General features: G+C 36.5%; 2 protein-coding genes across 3 annotated transcripts in view; both read left to right on the top strand.

Annotated features, from left to right (window-relative positions):
• LOC136257282 (uncharacterized) overlaps positions 1–9,020 on the top strand; it is a 138,781-nt gene extending 129,761 nt beyond the window's left edge. For both annotated transcript variants that reach the window (XM_066050380.1, XM_066050379.1), the window contains exon 13: positions 8,720–9,020. In XM_066050380.1, coding sequence (XP_065906452.1) covers positions 8,720–8,733 — 14 coding nt within the window. In that variant the 3' untranslated portion in view covers positions 8,734–9,020. The remainder of the gene's footprint in view (positions 1–8,719) is intronic.
• LOC136257287 (CAAX prenyl protease 1 homolog) overlaps positions 1–19,235 on the top strand; it is a 217,290-nt gene that overhangs the window by 156,397 nt on the left and 41,658 nt on the right. The window lies entirely within an intron of this gene.

Here is a 19,235-nt window from a genome sequence, read left to right as displayed (position 1 = left end):
GGTACAGTGTATTCAACCTCGCATGCGGTACTGCTCAGCTGAATACCAATTCAATAAATGGTACAACTCAACAGGATGTTGTTTATAGTAGACAATTCTGCTGCTTACAACTATTGTAGACATGAGGTTATTATGCTTGCCACAAATTTCTACCGTTGATTGATGTATTATTCAATTACATTAATGCTTCTACAGTATTCTGTTAGCTGATTATCTATACTAGATAGAGTATTGTGACTGCTAAGTAATGATTGTGTGACTCTGAACTATTAGATTGCTCTTCTAAATCTTTTCTAACAGGAATTTGCAAATATTTTCTTGTTGTTGAAACTTTTCAATTGGTTTAAAAATTCCAGAATACTTCCCCATACAGTATGCCGCCTCCCTAATTGCAATGCTGAAAAAAATTATGTGGGACAGCATTAATAGTTAGACCAACAATAAATACCAGGATAGTAACGCTTACCGGGATTGGAAATGGAAGTTACGCACATGATAATTTTATGTAGCAACAATACAGTGGGTGGCAAATCTCTTTGAATCTATCCGTGTATTGCCTTCTCTACTTCTGAGTGTGGCAGACTGCTTCGTACAGCACATACAGTGGAGCTTTTTCAAAAGTATTACATCACTAGAGTATAGAAATAGCTGGTATTTTAATATCGCCACTCAGAGTTGAAACTGGAGTTGTATTGGGCTGTGTCACCCATAACTAAGAGTGCTGCTTCATTGGAACACCCCTAGACAACTAGCAAAGCTTAATTTAGTTAGGTCATTTTTATTACAAGCTGTTTGAAGTGTTTTATGCATTAATCTGGTTGTAATTGTCTAACTGTCACCTTTTGGTATGTTTTAAGATAAAACTCACTCTGTGTTTTGGTTTCCTTTTGGTACATGTGTTTCCCAGTCAAAGCACAAAACCATTTAAAATTTGATATAGTGACTCCTACTGTAGTTCCTTCCTTTATGTGCTCCAACTATTGATGCAACAAAATGACACTATATTTTCTGCTTACAGCAATGATTCTGGACAGTACATAACACTTTGCATAGTAGTACAATGAGGTGAAATATTATGTCAAGCGAAACACGGATACCTATAACCACTAGTGCTCAGTGATATGCCAATAATACCATTTATTGTGATAAATTAATATAACTGGTTATCATACCATGACAGCCTTTGATAATTGGTTTATCAAAATACCAATATATCAAGTATAGGATTGCTTTTAACCCAGCCTTTGGTGTTTAATTACTCAATTTGTTGATGGTTTAGTGGACAGACCCTAAACAAAAACTTGAAGTTGTCACATTTCAACACATGCCTACTGAACTACTTTCTTTGGCTTTTAGGATGCATACCACTTCATATTAGGCCCAAAAAAATTAATGATGCAATAGTTACAGTAACAAGCTAACTATATATCAAGACACACAGTAGTGTGTCGTGCGGCCCAAGAAGCCGGCGTGCCACCCGTGAGTATATTAACAGGAAGAAAGAAAATGCAATTTTCACACCTATGTAGCTATGTGATCCCTTATCCGATTGGAACCAAATTTGCTAGACAGGTGCCAGCCAGCAAGGGGAGTCTACACACCAAATTTGAAGAAAATCGCTCCAGCCATTTCCGAGATACGAGCGAACAAAATTTCGTTTTAATTTCTTCGTTTTTTTCTTCTACTTCTTCATTTCGCACACTTCGCAAAACCGCCATAAAACACGAATGCGTGCTCGGATCGAGCTGAAATTTGGCACACTTAATGGGTCCATTACGGCGGATCTCTGTACCAACTTTAGTAGGAATCCGATGAACATTCACGGAGTTATGACCGATTATATGCGTATAATAAGGTCGAAGGTCTGTCACGCCTACAGGGTAAACTCCTTTGAGGAATCAGTTGAAAATTGATATGTAGGTGGAGCAACCATCGTAGGAGTGCCTTTTTGTAATTTGAAAGGAATCGAGATAAAGACCATGGAGATATGACACAAAATCCAACCTGTGTCAAAATTACGCGATCGATTTTTATGAATAAAAAAACTATTAGTTTTCGTGTCTACCAGGCAAACCACTTAGAACAACGAGCTGAAAATCAGTATGTAGCTGGAATAATCATCATAGAAAGTCCTTGCAGTAGTACAGAAGAATCGGATTACAAACCACTGAGTTGTGATTCGAAAGACAACTACGTGTAGCAAATGCGAGATCGAGATACTCTAATAGAACAGTCACCCTAATAAAGTATTCAGCTGCATTTATAATTTACTCAATTATATTACATTGCAAGTTATTCTGTAGGGAATTCAACTACAAACAAATCACGCTGTAGTCAGATCAGCCAGAAGAAGGTACCTAATAGAGAGTTCAGCTACAAAGAAACCATCATGTAGAGAGTTCAGCTCAAACAAATTGCCCTGTAGAGAGATCAGCTAGAAGAAGTTACCTTGTAGAGAGTTCAGTTACAAAGAAACAATCATGAAGATCGATATAGCTCCTTGCAATATGACCTCCAGCTTTCTGGGTTAACTGTCAATCTTGTTCCAATTGAAATTGGTTGTTTAGGCCACTTTTTGCCAGAAACAATTGCTCAAATGGCTACTGCTTGTGAAGTGCCAAAGAAAACCATAAGATCCTTGTTTGAGCAGGCAGCTCGCATTGCTGTGTCCTGTTCTTACAGAATTTTTAATTCTAGAGCCTCCCCGGGCTGGGATCTTTTAGACCACCTTAGGTAAACTTTAAGTATTACATATATGTAGATATAGTTTTTTTGTTTTTTTTTGTGTATTGTAATTTAATTTACCTTTAGTTAATGTAAGTCTTGCCAGGGCTCCTGTACTGATCCATCAGCACATGGTACCCCTGTGTCTAGGCCCCTGTATGCTTGTAATGTATATTTTGTCTTAATCATTAAGACGTTTATTCTCTCTCAAAGAGTTCAGCTGCAAACAAATCACCCAGTAGAAAGTTCCGCTATGAACAGACCACACTGTAGAGAGTTCAGTTAGAAACAAGTCATCTTGTAGAGAGATCAGCTAGAAGAAGTCACATTGTATCGAGTTCAGCTACAAAGAAACTACCATGTAGAGAGTTCAGCTGCAAACAAATCACCCTGTAGAGAACTCAGCTACAAACAAATATGCCCTGTAGAAAGATCAGCTGGAAGAAGTTACCTTGTAGAGAATTCAGCTAGAAATAAGTCACCCTGTAGAGAGATCAGCTAGAAACAAGTCACCCTGTAGAGAGTTCAGCTAGAAGAAGTCACATTGTAGAGAGTTCAGCTACAAAGAAACTACCATGTAGAGAGTTCAGCTGCAAACAAATCACCCTGTAGAGAACTCAGCTACAAACAAATATGCCCTGTAGAAAGATCAGCTAGAAGAAGTTACCTTGTAGAGAGTTCAGCTACAAAGAAACCACCATGTAGAGAGTTCAGCTGCAAACAAATCACCTGTAGAGAGTTCAGCTAGAAACAAGTCACCCTCTAGAGAGATCAGCTAGAAACAAGTCACCCTGTAGAGAGTTCAGCTAGAAGAAGTCACATTGTAGAGAGTTCAGCTGCAAACAAATCACCCTGTAGAGAACTTAGCTACAAACAAATATGCCCTGTAGAAAGATCAGCTAGAAGAAGTTACCTTGTAGAGAGTTCAGCTACAAAGAAACCACCATGTAGAGAGTTCAGCTGCAAACAAATCACCTGTAGAGAGTTCAGCTAGAAACAAGTCACCCTCTAGAGAGATCAGCTAGAAACAAGTCACCCTGTAGAGAGTTCAGCTAGAAGAAGTCACATTGTAGAGAGTTCAGCTACAAAGAAACTACCATGTAGAGAGTTCAGCTGCAAACAAACACCCTGTAGAGAACTCAGCTACAAACAAATCGCCTGTAGAAAGATTAGTTAGAAGAAGTTACCTTGTAGGGAGTTCAGCTACAAACAAATCACCCTGTAGAGAGTTCAGCTACAAAGAAATCATCATGTAGAGAGTTCAGCTGCAAACAAATCATCCTGTAGAGAGTTCAGCTATGAAAAGATCACCCTGTAGAGAGTTCAGCTAGAAGAAGTCACCTTGTAGAGAGTTCAGTTATAAAGAAACTATGCACCATGTAGAGAGTTCAGCTGCAAAAAAAATCAATCACTCTGTAGAGAGTTCAGCTAGAAGAAGTCACCTTGTAGAGAGTTCAGCTGCAAATTAATCACCCTGTAGAGAATCCAGCTACAAACAAATCACCCTGTAGAAAGATCAGCTAGAAGAAGTTACCTTGTAGAGAGTTCAGCTACAAAGAAACCACCATGTAGAGAGTTCAGCTGCAAACAAATCACCTGTAGAGAGTTCAGCTAGAAACAAGTCACCCTGTAGAGAGATCAGCTAGAAACAAGTCATCCTGTAGAGAGTTCAGCTAGAAGAAGTCACATTGTAGAGAGTTCAGCTACAATGAAACTCCCATGTAGAGAGTTCAGCTGCAAACAAATCACCCAGTAGAGAACTCAGCTACAAACAAATATGCCCTGTAAAAATATCAGTTAGAAGAAGTTACCTTGTAGAGAGTTCAGCTACAAAGAAACCACCATGTAGAGAGTTCAGCTGCAAACAAATCACCTGTAGAGAGTTCAGCTAGAAACAAGTCACCCTGTAGAGAGTTCAACTAGAAGAAGTCACATTGTAGAGAGTTCAGCTACAAAGAAACTACCATGCAGAGAGTTCCGCTGCAAACAAATCACCTTGTAGAAAGTTCAGCTATGAACAGATCACCCTGTAGAGAGATCAGCTAGAAACAAGTCACCCTGTAGAAATTCAGCTAGAAGAAGTTACCTTGTAGAGAGTTCAGCTACAAAGAAACCACCATGTAGAGAGTTCAGCTGCAAACAAATCACCCAGTAGAAAGTTCAGCTATGAACAGATCACCCTGTTGAGAGTTCAGTTAGAAACAAGTCATCCTGTAGAGAGATCACCTAGAAGTATCACCTTGTAGAGAATTCAGCTACAAACAAGTCATCCTGTAGAGAGATCAGCTAGAAGAAGTTACCTTGTAGAGAGTTCAGCTACAAACAAGTCATCCTGTAGAGAGATCAGCTAGAAGAAGTTACCTTGTAGAGAATTCAGCTACAAACAAGTCATCCTGTAGAGAGATCGGCTAGAAGAAGTTACCTTGTAGAGAGTTCAGCTGCAAACAAATCACCCAGTAGAAAGTTCAGCTATGAACAGATCACCCTGTTGAGAGTTCAGTTAGAAATAAGTCATCCTGTAGAGAGATCACCTAGAAGTATCACCTTTAGAGAGTTCAGCTACAAACAAATCACCTGTATGGATTTCAGCTGCAAACAAATCACCCTGTAGAGAGTTCAGCTACAAAGAAATCATCATGTAGAGAGTTCAGCTGCAAACAAATCATCCTGTAGAGAGTTCAGCTATGAAAAGATCACCCTGTAGAGAGTTCAGCTATAAGAAGTCACCTTTTAGAGAGTTCAGCTACAAAGCAACCACCATGTAGAGAGTTCAGCTGCAAACAAATCACCCTGTACTACAAACAAATCCCCTGTAGAGAGACCAACTAGAAACAAGTCACCCTGTAGACAGATCAGCTAGAAGAAGTTACCTTGTAGAGAGTTCAGCTGCAAACAAATCACCCTGTAGAGAATTCAACTACAAACAGATAACCCTGCAGAGAGTTCAGCTAGAGTCAAGTCACCCTGTAGAGAGAATCCTGTAAAGAGTTCATCTACGTACAAGCAGATCACCCTGTAGAGAGTTCAGCTACATTATAAGCCACCTAGTAGAGAGATCAGCTGTAAATTATCCTGTGGGGATTAATTGACATGTAATAAATATATGCAAGAGTTCATAATATAATGAACTCTTGATATATGCATTATATATATAATTTGTACATTTACTGATAAAATCAGAATGAGTTAAAGTATTTATAAAATCTGCTTCATCTTTTTCTTTTTCTTGTGGTAAAGAAAAATATATAGGTTAAAAAGCCCCAAAGCTGGCCATAGGCCGGCTTTGGGGTATACAAATACAAAAAGAAGTGAAATCTAATCAAAAACAGCCAAGCTGTAAAAGAAGGAGTGCGGCCCTTGAAAAGGCTATAATGAAAAAAGATGTGAAATCCAAGGTGGCGGCCAAGAAATGGCTGTGATGGTAGGTTAATGGTAAAAATTTTAATAACAACAATTCAGGTGAATTTGGTGCCGCTTGGTCTTGGCACAAAATTCACCAGAATTTTCGTTATTAAAATTTTTACCATTAACCTACCATCACAGCCATTTCTTGGCCGCCACCTTGGATTTCACATCTTTTTTCATTATAGCCTTTTCAAGGGCCGCACTCCTTCTTTTACAGCTTGGCTGTTTTTGATTAGATCAATATACCATGATGTTTTCCTGTTATTAATATCGTGTATTCAAATTTCAATGCTGCCAAGCACTAGTAACCACAACCTCCATTTCCAATCCTGGTAAACATTAATACTGTATATCTATGCAGGAATCTGGATTCTGTATATCCCATATTTTCATCTTACAGTTTCTGTGGCAATACAAAGCATGACAATCACGTGCCTGTAACAATGACAATATATTCACTTTTCCCAGACAACGATGAAGCAGTATTGGTTAGGTAAAACAAAGCTCAATCCAGCCTTCAGATTGACCTGAAACACTTCCAACAAGCTGCTATATATGAAATTTTAAAAAGTTATTAAACAGAATTTTCTACTGACTGACTGACTGACTGCCTGACTGATGCCTTCAGACAAGCATAACTTGATAATAGCTAAGGCTAGGGGCTCGATTTATTCAGTGTTCGACATCTAGCGATGCCTTTAGGCACACCGCAGTACGTACAATGTATTCTTCATGGACTTACGGGTGTTCTCCTTTGTGTCCCATTCACCTTTGTTGACAGCAAAACGTGTCAGTTTGGTGGAAGCATGTGATGGCTTCCCTTTGTAATGGATATTTTTCATAGTGGTTACTTTGATTGCAGCGGTACTTTCAAACAGTTCTTGATTCATAAAGCTGGGCAACAGGTAAACATAGCTGACAACAAAGCATAATGGATACTTCACTTTTCTGAAAATAATTGATAGCTGGGGCATGCAGTGCCATTTTTTTCTTTTGACGCAGTATGTGTGGGTTAACCAGTCATAATAATTTTACATTTTAAAAAGTTAACAAACAAGTACACAAAATATTGGAATTTTCAACTAGAGTAGGGACCATAACAAATCAATAAAAATTACTGAAACCAGGTGGAGTAGTGCACAATATTAAATCACAGTAAACAATAAGAAGTGTTATATCTCTACTGTGCTCAAGATACCATAATGGAAATGCACAGTAGGGATATAGCACTTTTTATTGTTTTACTGTGATTTAATGTCATGCACTACTCCAGCTTGTTTCAGTACTTTTGTTCGATTTGTTATGGTCCCTACTCTAGTTGAAAATTCCATTTGTGATGGCTTGATCCTAGAGTGCTGTTGAGGACTGCTCTATTAAAAGTTTTGATTGTTTTTAGCTCTGGCAACTTTTAATGCCACTGGCCAGCTGAAACACAAGACTAAAGACATAAACAGCCTTGGACAGTTCTCCAGATATCTTCTACATACATTTCTTTAATATTTAGTGACATGGGTGGTCTTGAGAGCCCAATGTTAAGGCTGGAGACACCATTCTACCAACTTGGCCATTATCTGCTCAGATATCAATCACCCTGCTACCACCCATGCAAATACCATTGTGAAAACAGTTGTTCGAAATCATGGTTATTGTCAATAATTAGCTTGCTGTGGATTAAAGTGAAATAAACACTGGTTGGCACCTTCACAGTGAAAATTTCAAACTCATAGCTTTTGTCCTTCTCAAGATATACTGGATTGAAATGTTTAAAATTGTGTATCTTGCAATCTATAGATGCACGTAGATTAACGGTTTTCCCAAATTAGGTCACATATTGCTTTATAATCAGGCTGAACGTAGCTGAAAATGAAGCGTGATGGCAAACAAATTTCAATGATCACTAATCAAACTTAAATCTCCTAGTTTTTTTGTACTTATTGCTGTTATTTGATTGCACAGCTTAACGTGGTAGTTGAAAATGGTCTAACTCTAACCATCACATTCATGAGAGCAGTAACATTTTTCTTAGCTATGATAGTTGCACACAAAATGTAAACAAAAAGGCTCTGGGAGGTGTGATACACATGTTGTTAGACGTTCCGCACATTTTATTGTTAAATTGTATATTATACATTACTGTTATTTAGTGCTGAGCAATAGTAAAAATTTTACTATCACGATAGTTACTCATTAAATATCGCGATAGTGAATACTATCCCGATAGTTTATGAAACGCTTTGCTCTTAACAAAGTCTTAGTTATTTTCAGCCATATTTTGCATGCACAGGACATTTGTTAATTAACTGTGTGGGTGGCCGATGAATATGGACTTTTGGTAAAGCTTTTACACAATACATGCCACTCCTTTGTAAGAAAGTTGGTAATACTGACTGATAGAAGGGTTAATAATACCACTTTAATGCAGATATGAGCTTATCATAAATATCGCGATAGTGATATCCCTACTATCGCGATAACGATAGTGATTTACTATCGCGATATATCGCACTATCGATACTATTGCTCAGCCCTACTGTTATTGTTATAATAATTTCTATGATATTCATTGTAAGATGGTTGCTGTATTCCATAGGACCATCAAGCTAGAAAACTTCACAAACAGTTTATAACTAAGTAGTGTAGAGCTGTTTTATACTGCAGCATTTTGAGTTGTGTTATACATAGTTATCTTTCTACAGTACATTAGTTTATCACACATCATTACACAATATGTATAAGGTATACACATTCATACAACACACAGTATATACTGTATACTGTAATTAGAAACATTGGTAGCTAATATACATGTAAGATCTGATAGCTGTACACATGTATATTGAATATTAGTTAGCATACTTTTTGCCTTAATTATGTAACAAAGAAGGACAACATCAGCCAAAGAATGTTTTTCAGCTGCGTTCTGCATATTCTGACACATAATTCACCTAAACTGTACCTTTTTGTTTTTCTGGCACATTCTTATGTGCTCACTTGTCATCTACAGTGTTCAGATAAACAACATCTGTGTAGAGGTCATGACTGTTGAGGTCAAAGTTTTGATCAGTGTCACTTCCTTATCTTCTTTAGATTCTTCATGTCTGAGGATACACTGGCCATTGCACTGTTTGCTGTAGTGGCCCAGATGCCTGGATCGGTGGCATGAAGCATCTCTATAAAGCACTGTTGTTTGGGGTGAGAGTCTTCTACACTTTATGGTAGACATTGTGTCTTTAGAAGTAATTGTCTAGCTGCAGGTTGTTTCCGTTTTGGAGATTTCAGTTGTTTGTGGGTGGAGATGTGGCCTTTCCTCACTGCATCTATCTGTAGCTTACTCCACTGGATGCTACCAAGCATGTGCTGCATGTTCTTCAGTGTACTGCTGCCCTTTGTCTAACCACTGACTCTGCTTGTTGTAAGCTAAGTCCACATTCCAGCTTTAGTCCAAGCTTACATGGCTTGTTTTTTAGGCATAGAGCACTCTGGTCCATAGTTTTATACACGAAAAGCAACCCGGCTGATCAAGTATTTAAATATGACTATACATATTAGTATGCAGCTTCTTGTAAATTCCTAGCTCATGCATACAGTATATACTACCACAAAAAATGTCCAGTTAATTAGCCAAATGCTGGTCTGCCTTGAATGACCAGACCATTGTTACAAACCTCAAATGACCAAACTGGTCTAGCTAGATGTATGAATATATTATTAATGGTGACGAAACTCCAGCTAGTTCCTGCATGTACAATAAAGCAGAATTGCAAGCTTAAATTCGTGGAGAAAATTAATGGTCAACATGCAGTTTTACAAAAGTTTTATAAAACCTTACATACAGCTACCCAGTATAGCTACTGTAACCAGGAGCGGATCCAGACTTATGGAAAAGGAGGGGGGTCAAAGTGAACTGAGGCACTACATTGTCTGGTTTGGCAAGGTGAGAAAAAAGGGAATAAAGAATTACAGATGCTGAGGCATAGAATGCACATTAATTCACATGTCAGTAAACACAAGAAGCCTCCTTCCTATGCCCCTGAATACTGAAATGTTCACTACAACTGTGAACAATAATAATATCACTAAAATTATTATTCACTCCAATATAATGTTTCATGGGAACTATTATTGTGATACATTTGTTAACTTCTGGCCATAATGAAGAGTGAAGTCACAGGTGTAATCGTGCCTAAATTAATAATATTTATGCAAAGGCTGTAGATATAAAAGAAGCAAGAGAAGGTCAAAAAGTAATTGTAAGAGTATATGAAAAACAGTGGACAATTGAGAAACTCTAATAGAACAATCAACTACTGTAGCTAATCTAAAGAACACTTGTAAACAGTAGCCATGAGTTAAACTGTCCTTCTTGATCTGTAATGATCTCTACACTATTATTTTAACTTTCATTATTATTTCAGCTATGTATACACCTTATGAAGAATTCAAGTTACCCTGTATAGAGAGTTCAGTGACAAGTCTGTCACTCTGTAGGAAGTTCAGCTACAGGACAAGTCACCCTAGGCCTATAGGCATGTACAGTTCAGCTATACAATTAAGAAAAGTCACCCTGGTAACTGTATACAGAGTAACATATCACATATATACCTACACTCTCTACGGGTGAGTTATAATACTCTGATTCGTAACAGAACTGAACTCTACACCACATGTATAATATGTAACATAATATACAAACAGCTATGAATAAGTCATCTTATAGGGAGTTCAGCTACAAGACCAATAGTAGACTGTAGAGAGTTCAGCTATACAAACAAGTAGCCGTGTAGAGAATTCAGTTGCATTACAAGTCACTCTGTGCAAGAAAGTCACTCTGTAAGGAATTCAACTACGAAGAAATGACCTTGTAGAAAGTTCAATTACGGCACAAGCCACATATTAGAGAGTTTGGCTAAGCTATCAAAATAGCTTGACCACAACTTTGCATATCATAATCAGTTCAGCAATAATAGCCGGAAGTCATAATGTGACCTACAGTGTAAAGTACAACATGATTACATGCCTCTGAAGTATGACAAAATCTTTTATAAAGCAGACAAGTACACAATAACATGTACAATAATGCCTAGCATTGTGAATGGTGCAAATTGTGATGAGTTACATACATGAGTATTATATTTCAGGTGTGAAAGTGTCTTGGAACTTTTCTTATAAGTTAACTTATGCTATAATTAATGCACGTCATACTTCAAGTAATAATCAGAGTACACGTAATACACACAAAGACACTATAGTACCACCACCCATGGATTGTCAATTCAGATTGTCATGGATTGGAATTTTGAGGATTAAGCTTTCTTATGTATTATGTACAGTAAATTTATGGAGACTTGATGCTAAGATTAATTAAAAGTTTGTAGTTATCTGATTAAAACTACCAGTCCAACCCAGTACTTTGAAATCCCCAAATGTGTCAATTGCATACAAAAACTAACCTCTCTAATGTAGCCAAAATGATGTTACCAGTCTAACTTGATAATCTCTCATTTGTGTACAAAGTGACCTACCTAATTTGCCTAATAACTCACTGTAAGTGTTGGAAGTGCTCAAGTGTCCTTATCAACAGGTTCCAATGTAACACTGAACTTGATATCAAAGAGATGATTGATGACATAAACACTTGGGCTGAAACAAGTACGGCAAATACTTGACATTTAGTATTGGAATGTGTAAAGAGTTTGATTTGTGGAATTCAATGAAGTATACTTGTCAGGAACACTTACTGTACATCAATACAGTGTGTGTATCATTACTTGTATATGGTCTGATATGTATGGTACAGTGATATGATGGGATGACATTAAACAATTGAAATGTTACTAGATGGAATCCTCCTAGAACTGCACTTGCATCCTGTCACTTAATCATCACTCTAATTAAGTCATGATCCAAATAGAGAAGTATTTGCAACCAGTTGGTGGATATGTTCTAATAGAACAGTTGACGGAATCTGAAGCCAAAATTCTTGGCCTAGGGTTAAATTAATAACTACATATTAGATCACTTATATATTGTACAATTACTAACTTCCTCATAAATACGTAGCTTTTGATTTATCATAAACTTCTTCCCAGCACTTTCAAGTGTATAAGCACCTCAATAATTATAGTGTTAACTATTCTATTATATTAATGAGGTTTTCCATAGCTGTGACCTGTTTAAGTAAAGCAGTTGCTTTTCTGCTTTGGAAATGGAAACTTTTCTTGAACCACCACTGATAGGATGTGTTTGTGTTTTCAGCATTTCAAATAGTTTTCTATATCTTTGGGATTGTTCACCAATGGTAGGGAGCTTCAAGGTGTCATCTTACTGCCTGAGGTGGTTTAAAACAATTAATGTGATCACTTTAACATTATAAAAATTAGGTCTTGCTATTCAAGTAACTACATATTCCCCGTCGATGTAAGACAGTAAGACATGTTCTTGATGAGACAGGTGATGTTATTCCATGTGGACTAAAGTATATGAATGTTTCTGGTGATTTCCTTAGTACTTTTGCTGCACTAGATTAACTGGCATGTGACATGCATTATATATCAACAGAAAGTTTCAGAATCCTCAAGAACACAACTGATATGTTGGTATAAAAGCAAAACAGCCAAGCTGTGCAAAAGGGTATGGCCCCCAAAAGAGCCTGAAATATGTGAAATCTAAGGTGACGGCCAAGAATTGGCTGAAATGATGTTAGTGCCAATCATTTTTAATGATGAGGTCACTAAAATGATTTGGCATGCATAAACAGCATTGCAGCCATTTGTTATCTGCTACCTTTGGTTTCACATCTTTATTGACTTGTAATGTAGCTAAACTCTCTACAGGGTAACTTTTAACGTAGCCAAACTCTCTACCAGGTGAATTTCCACAGGATGACTTGGAACCAAAGTGAACATATGCAAAGTGACTATAAAATATAGCTGAACTACGTATAGCTAAACTCTCCACATGGTGATTGGTGACTATTACTGTAACTGAACTGTCTACATGATACTTGCTTGTAGATTAACACCCTAAAGGTGACTTGTAACAAAGCTGAGCTTTCTACAGGGTGACTTTCTTGAGTATGGCTGAACTCTCCACGGGATGACTTGAAACCAAAGGTCACCTACACAACTGAACTCTGCATAGGGAGACGTTTTAATGTAATTGAACTCTCTACATGGTGACATGTCTTGTACTGTAAATGAACTCTCTACAGGGTGACTTTCTTGTGGTTGAACTATCTATAGTGTGACCTGTAACCAATTAAGCTAACTACATAATTATATGACATGTACATGCATACTGTAGCCTATAGCTAGCTGAACTCTCTACACAAGAGACCTGTATAATGTAGCTGAACTGTGTGTGTATGTAGGCAATTGAACCCTGGTTTGTTTGTAGCTGAATTCTCTAAAACATGACTTGAGCCATAGCTTAACTCTCTACAGGGTGATTTGTTTGTAGCTGAACTCTACTAGGTGATTCAAGTTGTCTTGTAGCTGATCTCCATACTAGGTGACATGTAACAACATACAGTAGCTGATCTCTCTAAGGCTGACTTTCCGGTAGTTGAACTCTTTACAGGGTTACTTGCATGCATTGACTCTGTACAGAGTGACTTGTAATGTAGCTGAAATTAAGCCTATAGAATCATTAGCTCACATTGATGTGATAAAAGGGTAGACAGATGAAGAAGGAAAATTTAATTAATGGCTACTGGTCTTTACAAGATGTCCTTTAGAGTAGCTAGTTGAGAGTTTCTCACTTTTTTGTACCTGGCTATTTTTTACCTTCTCTTGTCTACAGCCTTTGCTTAAGATATATTATACAATTTTATACATGTGACTTTATTTTTAGTTATGATCAGAAGTCAAAACAAATGTATCACAATAAAAGCTTCCCAACATTGAAATGAGTAAAATTATTATTGCTCACAGATGTGAACATTTCAGTAATCAGGAGAATAGGAAGGGGGTTTCCCGTGGTTCTGGAACACAAGAAACCCCTTCACTGGTGGGCTATCAGTAGTACAACCCATGCAAAGTTTACACTAAAGGTGTTGGAATATATTGCATGTAGCACAGTGCAATACAGCTACACACATTAGTTCCTCAGAAGTGGGTAAAGGGGGAACAAGAGTATACATTTGTCCAAATCTCCTAGTTACAGCCCTGAGTGTTTGAGTAGAGGAAAATGCTAAGAATATCATGTCAGTAAGGATATCAACTGTCTTTAAAAGTAATTTTGCACACTGGACCTTTACACCTGTACCTGAACACTAGGTCCCCCCTCAGAGTTTTCCTATTTTTAAACAACAGCATTCAGCAAGCTGGCAGATGAAGGCACATTCATTTGCAGAAAAGATAGGGTTAATTACCAATGTAAAAATCAATATCTTCAAAATAACAATTATGCAGCGGCATTGCTGCTTTATTAACAGGATCTGCACACCATACGTTTTATTTTTCTACACAATTTAGGTAGTGTATCATTAGTTACCACATCCAAACCTAGTCATATGAACCTGATTGACTGCCTGAATACTTTTGCAATATATAAACTCCTGTTTTTAGATTTACATGCAGTTATGCCAAGATTTCTTGTTTAAAGTGGGCAGGTCAAATTAGATTTTTTTCAAAGAATTTAGCCCTATTTTGGTGTCACTCAAATCAGCTAAATGGGGTCATGCATACTGTTGATAGATGATTGTTGGGATATAAAATTCAGTTTATGAACACACATTTGTATAGGGAGTATTAAAACATGATAAAAGTTAAGAAAATATTCTCTTACTGAGAAACATCATGACACAGACAATGAACAGGCAATTATGACAGTTAGTGAGACTATAGGGACTCTAATGGAACAATCAAATGTATTATGCTGCTGTATATATGGTCTCAGCTTATTAAGACAAGACCAGCTGAGGGGACCCCTTCAACTCCTTTGGCTATAAGGTGTACCGGTATGTGTTTATCTGCTCATTGTAATGTTTACAAAGTCCACTTCCACTGACCTACAATAAGTTAGCTACCCATGTAACATGTATCTACAAGTCCATGACCTAAGAAACTCTAGCTACCAAAGCTAATCTCAACCACAACTTTGCATATCAGTAATATAGACAGAAGTCACACATGACCTACAGCATCAAATACAACATAATTTCATGCCACTGAAGTATGACAAAAGCTTTGTTTTTAAGCAGACAAGTACTAAGTATACAGCTACATGTGTAATGCTGCCAAATACTGTGAATGGATAGCAAACTGTAATGATTACTATGTCTTGGTAATTCATTAATACATGTCAGATTTCAATTATTTTGGAGAGTCAGAGAAGTCATTAGTGTGTACATTTAATGTGAGGTCACTTGTAGAAAAGATGAAGAGATGTTTTCAGCATCTGGGGGCTGTTCCCCCAGACCCAGTACCTATGTGTGTCAAAGTGCAACCATACACCTCAATCCACCTTAGCACTATTCTTACTACTCTTATAGAATAGATACCTGGAATTTGATGTTTGGTAACAAAAAATTTATCCTCTATAATATGGTGTTCAAAAAACTGGAGTTTGGATAACTGAGGTTCTACTGTACACTGAAGTGGTTTGAGATAATGACATAATGATGGAAACAAGGGTAGTTTTCCAAACAGCATGGTTTCAACAAAAGCCTTTAAGAGACCTTGAACATTTAAATGGTCCAAATTTCAACAGATTGCTAGCTATATTATGTGATAATAAATAGGCCAGAGTCAAATATACTCAAAATGTTGCCCAAAATGCTTTCAAGAATTTCCCAAAAATTTTATATACCTATTATGCTATTCAGGTGTTCCCATTATGCTTCTAGGTTAGTAATCTTTCTTACAATTATCTTGGAACAATATAATCAGTGAATGCACTAGTAGAGTATTTCACTACAAAGTGACTGTTTTATTAGAGAGTATTGATCAAAGGAGCTATGAATATAAACTCCATAGTTTGAAATATCCACCAAATACTCCAGTCTATCAATCTTCTATTATGCTGGCATATTTGACACAGGCCTAATAAACTGAATAAGATGTAGCTCTATAATTGCTTAGTAGGGCATTTCACGCTGATTAATATGGAATAACTAAGTCTCATATAGCTATACCAAAACAAAAACAATAATTTTTAGTAATTAGCTAACAGCATACAACAATAATTATTCTATCAAGAGTTTTGTACAACTGAGTGGTAGAGCAAGTTAAAATACAATAATAAGTATTATTGTTCAAGTTTAGAGAGGTGTTACAATTGCTGGGTTTTCACACAGCTAGCTAGGACTTTTCAGTTATATAAATGCTAGATAATTCCTAGGCATTTGAATATCTGAGGTTCCACTGTGTGCACAAAAAATAATTATTGGATTGCAGCAATAATTATTAAATGATCACTGGATATTCCACTTCCAGCAACTACACTCACTTCAGAACATTATCATAAATTATAGCCACCTGTAGATTGATTATCCAGTCTAGATTCTGTTTACTATTAACTATAATTGTGTATGTTGGTAGATACAGAGAGTGCATGACAACACATGCCATGCTGTTCAACAAAAACATTTTGTATTTATCCCTTAGGGAAGGATCTAGAGATAATCAATCATGAGACCTATTCTCTTTATGATCAAAATGCTCTAATAGAACAGTCAAGTATACTCAATAAGCCTTCATTATAACTTTGCTATACATACAATATCCAAGCATTGACCAAATTATCTCTGTATTGTATATAAAAATTATGCATGTGAAGTTTTGAATTTCAAGATCTCCAATTTCCATTGGGGGATGAAACTAACAGGCCAGACATAAAATAAGTCATGTATATACCTAGTCTTTTGTTACTATATAGGGTGGATAGACATCTTGTATTAACAGTAACACACCTGCTACTCTAATAGAGCAGTCATTTTAGGTTTTTGGTTAACTGAAAGTTTCATTACTTTAGATAACTTATCAAAGTTCCTCACTATTTTTGTGATCCAGTTAGATCATGTTCATGATAGCTTTGCTGTGCACATCCTCAAAACTATTCGTTGATGATGGTTTATTGTCGTAGATATCACAGCTACTTTTACACATGTTCACAATTGATTTTTCATTATAGGATAATAATGATACGCTTACACATAGAGGAGTGCATTATGCAGTGGTGGTTCTAGACCTGACATACATAAGGGGTGAAGGGGGGTCTGGAGTTGCAACCCTCAGAAGCTGTTTGACTTCAATAATTTTATAGTAGAGCAGGTAAGCAAAAAAATCATTTCACTTTTTGAAAAAGCACCAAACTCGGTACAACATTTGCTTAATTCATATTAGATACAGTGCCATTAAAACTACCAATCATATCACACTCAAATAACCTGACAAGTAAAATCAATAGAAAATGTATTAATGAAGCTATACTGTACACATGTTCACCAATTGATTTTTCATTATAGGATAGTAATGATACACTTACACATAGAGGAGTATATTATGCAGTGGTGATTCTAGACCTGACATACAAAAGGGGTGAAGGGAGGTCTGGAGTTGCAACCCTCAGAAGCTGTTAGACTTCTGTAATTTTATAGCAGAGCAGCTAAGCAAACAAATTATTCACTTTTTGATAAAAGCACCAAACTTGGTACAACATATATTTGCTTAATTCACAGTACCATTAAAATCATATCATGCTCAAAGAACTTGACAAATAAAATCAATAGAAAATGTATTAGTGAGGCCATAAAGTGCTCAGTAGTAAGGATACTGAAACCTTGCATCTGCATAGACAAGGCCAGGAAGAGATTGTTATATCCAAAAGCTGATCAAGAGAGGTGTCTATCCAAGTCCTTAGCTTGCCATGTTAAGAGGCATGGAGGGTCATGGTGTATGAAACCATAGATATACAATATTTTATTTCTAATGGATTGTACCTGTACTTTTAATATTGGCTCCATTAGAAAAATCAACACATTTGAAAGATTTTTGATTGCATCTGTAAATTTAAAATAATAGGAAAAAAATTGAGTGTAGTTGTATGGTTTCCTGACCAGCTAAATATGAGCTATATATGCATAGTTTAAAAGTTTCAAAATATGCCTTAAGGCAATGACTTTGATGTGGCACCATATCTCAGTATCCCTTACTTAGCTTCCACAGAAATTTGGTGCTTTTCCAATTTCTGTTGCTTAGCCGCTCTACTTTTAACACTTAAAAAAATCTTTTCAAAATATAAAGTATGAAAAATGATAAAACTAACAATGTAATTACTACTATTCTTCCCCAAAATTTATTTTCAACAGGGTAGGTGCGTGCCTTCTCTAGTCCCCATAATGTAGTTGTGGTCATAAATGTTATATATAGATACACTCACAAGATACGTGATCGAACTAACAAGTACTCCCCTTGTTTGTTTTTTACACCAGTATCTTATGATTGATAAAGCGTGGTCTAATATCCTTATTCATACATCATTATAATATTTCTACAAACAATACCAGAAAATTGTGATTGTGGGATCTATTGTTAAGTTTTACATTTCATACTATTCTACTAACTTTGCTAGGGGCACACAATTCTTTGTAAAATTAATAATTATTACTATTCTTATTGATTTCTCAATAATGATATTAATTGCTCTATTAGAGTATCCTAATATTTGTAAATCTTTATTCTTTTGTGGCATATCCTTGTTCTATATAGCCATATAGCCATATGTTCCTTTACATTTGTGTTGTCAAAACTTTCATACATACTGATAGTTTGATTTCCTGCTAAAAGTCTAGAAGGGTTTCTAGAACCACAGTCCTATGCCCCTAACACTGAAATGCTCATTATATATATTCTGTTTCACCTTATTGTTAGCTAGGTTAAGTCATTTAAAGTCTCCAGTTCTTGTTAGGCCACTCCAAATAAGACTGTAGTTTCCCGTCCTGACGTTTTCGTTTTTCGGTGCGGGCGGGAGGTTTATTATCATTATCGAAGTGGATATTTAGCCGGTCACCGGTCACGATATTTATTTAGCCGGTCATTGTTGTATAAACGTCCCCATAACTCCAGTATCAAACACACTAGTTGTATGAAGGTAAGTTTTTGGGT

This window comes from Dysidea avara, chromosome 6, assembly GCF_963678975.1.
Source record: "Dysidea avara chromosome 6, odDysAvar1.4, whole genome shotgun sequence".
Classification (NCBI taxonomy): Eukaryota; Metazoa; Porifera; class Demospongiae; order Dictyoceratida; family Dysideidae; genus Dysidea; species Dysidea avara.
This window is presented reverse-complemented; position numbering and strand designations above follow the sequence as displayed.